General features: G+C 39.3%; 1 protein-coding gene across 1 annotated transcript; it reads right to left on the bottom strand.

Moving 5' to 3' along the window:
- Positions 1 to 6821: 6821 nt before the first annotated feature.
- Positions 6822 to 10377, bottom strand: LOC118429727. Its single transcript, XM_035840345.1, has 2 exons — positions 9841 to 10377; positions 6822 to 8011 (listed from the first exon to the last, which is right to left on the bottom strand). The coding sequence occupies exon 2, from the start codon at positions 7920 to 7922 to the stop codon at positions 6945 to 6947; it is 978 nt and encodes a 325-aa protein (XP_035696238.1). The 5' UTR covers positions 7923 to 8011; positions 9841 to 10377; the 3' UTR covers positions 6822 to 6944.

Genomic DNA, 10377 nt, shown 5'->3' on the forward strand with positions numbered 1-10377 from the left:
ACGAATGTGCAAATCTGGGAATGACTACTCGATCGTAATCCTCTCGTGAGCGACGTCAATTTGCGTAGAGAGGATACAAAGGGGGCATTTGCGTATACTTGAAGAGGTATACCGGTATCTACTGGCACCCCTTATTTGCTGCACAACATTTCAAACATGTATGGAAGCCTTCTTGGAATTTCTAAAGAGATTTAACAATAGTTTTTTTGTACTTCTATAGAAGTAACACAATACTATGTCAGCCATAATTATATTTCAGCCATACATAGTATGGTGAAATATATTGTATTCGTAATGTTTCTTTCTTTCTTTCTTTCTTTCTCCTGTCAAATCTTCAAAGTGATTCATCTCCGCCGTTCCTGGACCGAATGACCTGAAATTCGGCACAAGGGTAGAGTGGGCCAATACCTTGATGCTTTTTTCTCATTATTTTCATATCTGCCTCTAAAATGATTTTATTGAGATTTTTTGGTCAATTTTAGACCAAAACTGTATATTTTGGCCCCTGTACCCTGGTATTACAACCAAATGAGCTGAAATTTGACAGAGATGTGCCTTGATAATGCCCCCATATAAATTCGATAACACTTTCGGTGTACAGTACAACAAAATGCTTATTTTTGCGATTTTTTGACCAATTTTTGACCAAAAAAGGACACTCTTGGCCCCTGTACCCTGGTATTACAACCAAATGAGCTGAAATTTGACAGAGATGTGCCTTGATAATGCCCCCATATAAATTCGATAACACTTTTGGTGTACAGTACAACAAAATGCTTATTTTTGCGATTTTTTGACCAATTTTTGACCAAAAAAGGACACTTTTGGCCCCTGTACCCTGGTATTACAACCAAATGAGCTGAAATTTGACAGAGATGTGCCTTGATAATGCCCTAATATAAATTCGATAACACTTTTGGTGTACAGTGCAACAAAATGCTTATTTTTGCGATTTTTGGCCAACTTTTGACCAAAAAAGGACACTTTTGGCTCCTGTACCCTGGTATTACAATTAAATGACCTGAAATTTGGTATAGATAGGTATTAGATACTTGGTAACAAGATTCAAGTAAAATTTTTGACATAAACAACTTTATAATGATTAATTTTGGCACTTTTCTGAGGGGAAATTTGTTTTCTTTTGGCCTCCTGACGTGACCTTCCGTGACCCCGCACAGAGACACACCTGTGCGCGTCAGCCGGAGAGTTAATTGAATCAAAGACCTAGCCAATCAGCGAAGGGGAGGCCAAAGGCTAATTAGTATTCATAAGCGGGGCCTCATGATCCCATATATAGCAGTGTTCCCGCCAGGGGGAGCGAAGCCCGCCTAAGGCTCTCGCATTTTAGACTATTCAGAAGGCTTTATATTGTATCAGTTCTTAGGGGCATATCTATGATAATCGCAGCAGTCACTTAACTTCTCTTCAGGAGTTTAGCGTAACACTATTTCAGGTCAAACCGTCAAAGGCAACTAAAACAAACTTTAACGTTACTGAGTTCAACAGTACTTATAACTTGTTATCCGAAGTTGAAACGCTAGCGATGGTATTTTCGCTGCGCTGTTAGCTCCGTGCGACTGTTGTTGACGGTCTTATAGCGGTATATTTTGCACCCCTGTACCCTGGTATGAGTAACATTTGGTATAGATAGGCATAAGATAGTTGGTAAAATGATCCAAGTAAAATTTTTGGCATAAAGTACTGTAAAAGGCTTAATTACAGCACTTTTTTTAGGGGAAATTTGTTTTCTTTCGTTCTCCATGCCATGACCTTTCGGACGTTCACCCCACAGAGCCGACATCTGTACCTGCGTCTAGCCGGCAGGAAGAGTTACAGTAATTCAATTAATGGTTCAGCCAATCAGCGAAGAGGAAAGCGAGGGCTAATTAATATTCATAAGCGGGACCACACAATACGTTAACTTGAAGACTCAGGCCGTACAGACTTCTCGCCAGGATTTTTTCAAAGCGTCGGACAGGGGTCCGGGGGCCGCCGAATGTCCCTGGCGGGGTCCAGGGGCAGGGCCACTGTGGGGGGGACCCAGGTGGGTGAAGCCCCCCCGGAAGCTCTTGCATTTTAGACTATTGAGAAGGCTTCTTTTATCAGTTTTTTTAGGGCCATATCTACGATAATCGTAGCAGTCACTTACTTCTCTTCAGCAGTTTGACTTTAAAATATTTCGGGTCAAAGCTTCAAAGACAACTAAAACCTCATAAACAACAAACTTTACTTAGCTCAAAAGTATACAAAAATATTGTACGGGTTGCCATCCTTAGTTGAAGCGCTTATTTATAGCGCTAGTATCTTCGCTGCGCCGTTAGCCGCCGTGCGACTTTTGTTGACGGTCTGATATCCCTACGTCGCCGCCTCGCTGATATTCCCACGGACATGTTTCAAGACAAATACCCAGCAAAAAACGCTGTTCTGCGTCTAATTCTATTCTATAAAACATGTGGGACTCAGTGTTACAGTCTAAATATTTTGTAGAAGCACCGCTGTAGGAAAGAAGGTCCAAGCAATGTAAAACATCACGTAGCATGAAGTTCGCTGTCAACTGGCACACAGCACATGACTGTTTGAAACTCTAAGTCTAATCAACAGCCGTGTTTGATTGATAGCCGGAGGTCCTTTGATGAAGTCGGCGAAAGGTGCGTTAGTTAGAAAATCTGCGTTTAGTTTTCATACGTAATTATAAGTTAAACAGTGGCGAGAATGATTATTTTCTCATCAATATTTCTCTTCAGAATTATTTGAACTTAATTGTACATCTAAACAATTGGCTTACCTGTGCAATGTTTATCTGATTAATGATCAGTGTACTGAAACCATGTGTAACGTATGGCTCCTAGTCAATAGATCAGCATTTTCTCTATAGTGACCACCTGTCTGTAGTGGCCAGATTTCTATCACTGGACTGGAACTTGCGAAAACTGCTGTATTTTCTCCAGAGCAAATGTATGTGTTCCTAGTGCTGTTGTTGTTTGACATAAACTTTGAACATTTGAATTGTAAGTAACTTTAAACTGCCAGAGTTTCAGCCCAATAAAACACTCTCAGCGCCAGGGTATGAACAGACTGACCAGACAGACGAAAATAAATCCTCGAACAAGGTTCAATCGTATCTTCCGGGTCTGGCAGGAAGTTGTTAAACTAAAAGAAGAATAGGCTCGATGGCTGATTGCATACAAAGTAAAACAGTTTAACAGTTTTACAGCTTGAAGAAAACAAACGCTCCTACAGTACCTGCACCTGCTTGATAATTATTAAATCGTATGCCGTACTTGAATAAAAAAAGTTCACTGCAATAATAAATGTACCCACATTACAAGGAGCTTATACTTTTTTAAACTTACACCTAGTTATCGTACTGAAAATTGTTAATGACATTACATGAAGTCATTCAACAGTTTTCAGTCATGATGAAAATTTTCTGAATGGAAGGTGTGATTATTGTCATTTTCTGAAAAATAGAAGCAAGCTCTGTTTTTACCTGGAATCAATTCACAATACCAGTCCACTTTGGGGGATAATGTACTGTTAAGAGGATGTTCCATTTTTGCGCAGGGGTGATTTGGAACAGTCCAATGTTGCGTGGGAAGGGGTATGGCTGAAATATGCTGTATTTGCTCTTAAGCAAATGTCGGCCTTTCTAGTTTCATCCTGATATCATAGATAGAAATTACATTGCGTTGAAAAACAAACATTGTTCGAGCATAAATTAGGTTATGAAATCTTATTACAATTGATTATGAATCCAGTATCTCAGACACAAGAAAGGTTGGGTATTTGAATTCTCTTGTACTGTCACATTCTTTCCGAATAGCATTGTGATGAAGGACTTCGCTAACCCCTTTACAAGCCTCTTGTATGTCGTAAAAGGTCATATGATACGTGATGTTTGGACTTTGCTGTTTGAAAAGCCTGGCTACATAACACTGAGTACGATATCAGTAAATACGGCACACTGATAACCAATAACACATGGGTTATGTCAACAATTGCAATCAATATCCATCCAATACTTTTTCACCACCTGATTTTTCCTCAGAACTTTTTACAAGCGTTGGAGAAATGTTGAAGACAATTTGAATCATTTAATAGTAGTACTCAAATTTTCTTTACATCATTCGTGTTATTGTTATAGTGTTATCTCGGTACACTAGACCGGAGATTTAAAGAATGTCTGCTATATAGTGAGCATCCACTAATATATGTCAGTCTTGAACTGCGAAAGACATTATTATGCAAGATCTGAATCTTAGAATTGGTAAGGATGTGTGTACAGTGTATAAAATTGTTTTTGAGGAAAGAATGTTGTTTGTTTTTTGCTAAAAGAACCTTTACAGAAACCGCCCATTCCCCTCTTCCTACATTGTAGGTATTTTCTGCGATATCGCAAGTGAGCACCCTCCCCCCCCACACAAATAATTCGCCAGAAAAATCATCAAGCGTGAACTGGCCACACTTTTGTGGAATCTACAACGAATATTTCTATGTGGTCCACACAAACTATGCCTGTACCATCTTTACAACCACTGTTAACTGTGGCTCTAGCTAGCCATGACTGCCATTTTAAGTCAAACACTGACCGTGGACGGCAGAGTGTTCGGTTCAAATCCTGTGCGATTTTCAAAATGGCGTCAGAACGGTCAGCTCATGACGTTTTCGATTATATTCTCTCTGTATCTCACTTGCGCGTTTTCAAACATGAAAATATTAGGAATGACGACTTGGACAACTATGATCAACTCTGTTTTGTGTATGTGTGCATATTATCATGAAAGTTCATCTGTGTTGACAGTAATCATGATAGTAAAATGCTCAAATTTCTTTCATCACAAGGATTTAGAATGATGAAATTTTCAATGACCATTGTCGATGTCGACTTGTTCAGGATATGTACTGATGACGAATCACTTCACAAAGTAAACTCAAAAAAGTTGAAAACTGCAAAATTACAGACATGTGATCTTATTAGCACGAGATGCTGTTGATGATACATGACGTCACCAATTGGTCAAAGAAGATTATAACGACCACTGCCTCTGTTCAGTGATTTTTGGACATTCCTAATCTACATGGCTTCTTTTATACCTCTTACCTTAACTCCGTTCAATGTCCAAGATCATGTGTATGTACTCAACAATCAGTTCACACTGCTTGGAAATAGAAAAAGGTCGGTACCGTAATGTACCAGCCAACCAGAGGCAATGTCCTTCGTGTAAAGATGGTATTGAAGATGAGTATCATTTTCTAATGACTTGCCCTGCATATAGCGTAGATAGACAAAAATTAATGGATATGATCACAAGTAAATCTAGCACACCTTTACCAAAGACAAACACATGTACTTTCAATCTACTTATGTCATGTCCAGACTACATATCTTCGTATTTAGGCCAATACATTTGTAATGCTCTAAAAAAGAGAGAATCTATTGTACAGTAACAGACCGACTTGTTTATTTTGTATATTACACTATGTCAATACGCCATTTATGTTCACATTCCTGTACTGTACATGTATGTAGTTATAGACCTTAGACAAGTCATTGTATTGATTGATTTATCACCATTGCCTTACAATTGTACCATGTACAAATGTCGTGCAATAAAGTTCATTCATTCATTCATACTAAACAGTGACCATTTGGGCGGAGCAATATAAGCTCCAACCCCTTTTGATTTTAGAACATCCTTGTCAAAAGCGCTAATCAGACACAACTAGGCTTTGATCATGCATACATTGAGGTAACTCTTTTACTCGGTAAAATATGACTTCCGACATACATATCGAGGTAGTCTGCAAAATTGGCGACCAAATGGAAGCTTTCGCAAATCATACTTCAACTACTATTCAATAGATGCTAATTGAAAAGGGTTTTTTTTTCAAGCTTTATTCTTAAAAAAACAAATAGTATATTTATCAACAAAAAAGTATTCAAGCTACTGTACAGGGAGTAATACAAAGTACTCGTAACCACCTTCGTTAGGGTACATGCACAAAAGGACCAATATGTCTATAATCTACAACTATTGCACAGGTAGTGATAAAAAGTACACGAGTCTCCTATCGCATGAGTAAGAGTACATAAGACCAGCACAGGGAACTTGAGACAAGTATGTCTACAAAGTACATTTTATACAGCTATTGCACAGGTGGTGGTAAGAAGTATATGCGTCTTCTATCACATGGGTGATGGTAACGATACATTTGACAACCTCAAGGAGGTTGAGACTACAAAAGTAGTATCTTAGCTATCATAGTTATCGCACAAGGAGGCCTCTTCGCACATACAAGCCTTTCTCTCATGTACAAATACTGGCTATTATGTATAACCCCTATACACCACATGATTTCCACGATTGCCAGGAACTATTTTCAATACATGTAGATGGTTACAAAACAACAAGTTATTATTTACAGTCGAGACATTTTCTTTCATAAAAATAGATAGTTTACAGTTGATTGAAAAGGTGGTTTGACAGACATAATTAGATTTGTCGCAGCGACCTAGTAGTAGACCGTGCGCTGATTGGACAAATGGCCAAACACTGGTGTTTTGCTGGAAAGGTATATATTATTATAAGGTCGATATTGAAATAATTAGCGGTAAAAATATATATGGAAGTCAACCTGCAAATGCTATCACTACCAAACAATATAATACTAAGTTTTGCAGTTGTTACTCCCTCGACTCAATTCATTGTTAGCTGTTCAACTTTCAGATTCTACTCTATTAGTTCTAACTTTCATATTCTTATAATCATTTCTTATTTCTAAGTCTAACTGTTCGCATTCGTTTTATTTTTTAAAATTTGTTTGTGTCGTATCTAAAAAAAATCTATATCACGCATGAAGGTGTTGTGACGGAACAAAACTGATTTTTTTTCAGTATGGAAGTCTAAGATGGTAGGAAAAAGATGTTTCGGCCGCCTCAACACTTACGTCGGCTTGTCGGAGAAGCCAAGAATCTCCTTGATCTGTTCATGACGTTTCTGCTTAAGATTTGATCTTAAGGCCCACAGGCCAACCACCACCGCGCCTACCGTCGCTATAGCTCCACCACAAATCTCTAGAACGTTTGGCGCCAGTTTTAGTAAAAAGACTCCCATAAGGAAGGCCATGGGTATTGTTAGTACCTTCAAAATCTGAACTGTTATGATGGTTTCGTTGTGAATGGCGGCAGCGTTACTGATATATTGCATTGCATATGCAAGCGTCTGGGCAACTAGTAACCCCCATATACCTGGAGAAAAACTCCACCCTGGCTTCTCTACAAGGTAAGCAAGAGGCAATAGGAGGATACCGCTAATGCTGTAGTAGAACATGTGTGTCACAAGGGGAACGCCTCTCTGGGACAGCCATCTCAGTAAAACCCAACACAGGGTGAGGAGACTAGTGGCAGAAAGTGGATAAAGTAAAGTCAGTACTTGTTGTTGCACAGTCTGACTGTTGGCCTCCTTGGCATTCATAGAAACCCCGACCATGGTCACCCCACAGATGCAGATGACCATCCCCACGACTTGGACGACATTCGGTCGTTCCTTGGCGATCAGTGCTGCCAGTCCAATGGTGAGGACGGGGCCAAGGCCGTACACAACAGACCACGTGTTCCCCGGTAAAACATGTAGATACGATAGACACAAACACACCGTTGCTGCAACGCGGAGTATTCCTCCTGAAACCAAAACAACGGTCTCCTTCCAACATTCCCTTCTGAGTTTGGGTCGAACGGCAATGGTAAGACACAAGACGAAGATCATCTGCGCGACTTGGTTCCAGAAGATGGACTGAAAGTTCTGTACACCGCCAAGTTTGGTAAGACGCATGAGAATGGACGTCAGCGCGTCTCCAGATGCAACCATTATTGCGAGTAGGACGCCTAGGCCCGACTTTAGGATGATCCTTAGATGTTGCATATATGCTGTTCTGTGTAACGCAAACGTCACTTTTCGGGGCTGTTACTCGCATATGCGATAAAACGTCGACGGATGTTTGATGTTGGTATCTGTAGAAAGATTAAAAAAAGGCTATTAAAATAATGTACAGATGAAAACAAACTCTATGCTATGTTAAACTTGGTTTATCTTTATTTTGAGAGGGGGTTTAAGAGGCCCGCGCTAACTTGAGAAGAGGCTGCACGAGCAAGCTCCATGGAGGAGCCCTGTACAGCCCTCCAGCTCCATGGAGCTAGCTCTGTGCAATTTAAACGTAAACACATTTCAAGAAAGTGTTACAGCTATGGATGGCCACTTGAAAGCATACCCGTGGATGTAGGGCTAAGCGAGCAGCTCCACGCACTACGAATACAAACAAATGTTTCGCGTCACCTTAAAGAAATTATTAGAGCTCTATGTAGCTCCAAGGAGGTTATATATGATTATTCACAAGAATTTTACGACTTTCATACTAGTATTACGGAATATCGTAGAGGAATTTTGTGGAATTCATACGATCCACTGCAATGACGCACACGACTTTGGCATAATTCGTATGATTTTTACTGAATTCATACGATCTTTATTATTTGCAGCACAATACATTAATGAGTATTGTAAACGTCGTCGTTTGTTTTTTTGTCATCTGTATAATCTGACTGACAGCAGTACTATTAGCAGAGCTCGTACGAATTCCCTAAAATTTCTATTGATACACCGTTGTAACGATAGACATAATGTACTTTAACTTCAAGAAATTCTTTTTTGAGACAACCCACACACACAAATACACACAAACACTAGTAATGATTGTTCAGTTTCTTTTTTGTACGCTAACGTGGAAAATACTTCTAGGAATGAATGTCTTGTTGGATATGATACCATATTTTGTCACTTTAAGTCTTGTTACAACGTTTATTGTGTCTGTTAATAAAATTCGCCATTTTGTTCTTTCTTGGCCATCTTTTTTTACCCAACTTCGTTATTTTTGCAATCTGCAGAGGATGTCATCCATAAAACTAACTTGCTGTGGCCCTACCTCCGTATCGGCAGCTACCAGTCGGACCACATGCCACAAGGAAAAACACATACCTGCCAGCGGACTAGCTAGACCAATGACGTAAGTATAATGTCTTGCACAAATCTTTGTGCAAATGGCTATAGAAATGGAGATGGGCACCACCCATATGCATGTGTTACAGATGTCAAGGTAAGTATAACTTTAAATTATTTAGAAACATAAGAGACGGGCGTATGCCTCATTGATATGCTTCAACAGTACCAAACTACACACAGAAAATTAATGACAAATCGGCGTTCTGTGAAATATCCCATTCTTTTCACGTATACAAAGCATATATGTTGCACAATATATCGGTATCGTCTTTTCGTCTGTTAACCCATTTGCTATCTTATTATTACTTCCTCGTCATATAACCGTCTTTAAATCATAAAAAGGCTACTTATTACTTTCAAAACATTTGATAGCGTCTCATTTCACAGTTGATTGAATTTTCCTTCGGGGGAATTTCCCGACCGCCTGTACGGGCAGAGTAACTGTAGTTACTGTTCGCAAACTCCGACTGCCATACATTTCAAGTCGGTACGAGTTATTACAATTGGTGTTAAACATTCACCAATATACAAATCGTAAAGTTTATAAAATGCGAATAAAGTCAATCGTGTTGTTTGCGTTTCATGTGAGTCTTCTTATCTGCCCATCCAAACTATATGAGGTTGTCACGACCGACCAGCCATTTGCAAAATATACGAAAGACTCATAGAAATTGCCTTGCATTCATAGATAGAATTATTTGTTCACTATGGTTGTTACCCTTTTTTTAAAAAAAACGACTTTTTCATAGCTATAGTAGTAAAGGATAAATAGCAAGATGCTTACCTGCAATGCAAACTGATTTTGTGAAGCCGGTGACAGACTACAAGGAAATAGATCACCTACCTAACCGGTTGAGTCTGTTTACATAATTACGCAACGTACTCCTTACTGTTACAAAACATTGTCTGTCACTAAGGGCATGAAAGTATCTAAGGGGTGACAAATATGGTGCGTGTGTAACACCACGTTTTTCCTGTTGTTTCTAATGTTACATACATGCATCATTGTGTGGCTGTAAAATATATCAGTGAAGATATTTTAAAAATTGAAGAGAAGCAAAACCACGAAAGCCTCACCCTCCGTTTTCAGCACTTCGCTATATTATGGCCGGATACCAGGCTAGATTAATCATGCTAGTTTGAATACAGCTTGAAAATTTCAATCATGGCAGGTGTGTGATTTGATCTGAGGGGTGTCTAAGCATTCATACGATCCTCAGCCCAATCCAGACTGGAGTGTGTGTGTGTTTTGGGCTTGGCGGTGTGTGTTGCTGCCTGCGCCAACTTTGGCGTCGTATAACTTACAAACGGCTAATGCTAG

Source organism: Branchiostoma floridae, chromosome 13, assembly GCF_000003815.2.
Source record: "Branchiostoma floridae strain S238N-H82 chromosome 13, Bfl_VNyyK, whole genome shotgun sequence".
In the NCBI taxonomy this organism is placed as follows: Eukaryota; Metazoa; Chordata; class Leptocardii; order Amphioxiformes; family Branchiostomatidae; genus Branchiostoma; species Branchiostoma floridae.

Bases quoted from the DNA above. Each gene is read 5' to 3' on its own strand.
- LOC118429727 (XM_035840345.1), bottom strand. From the start codon at position 7,922: ATGCAACATCTAAGGATCATCCTAAAGTCGGGCCTAGGCGTCCTACTC.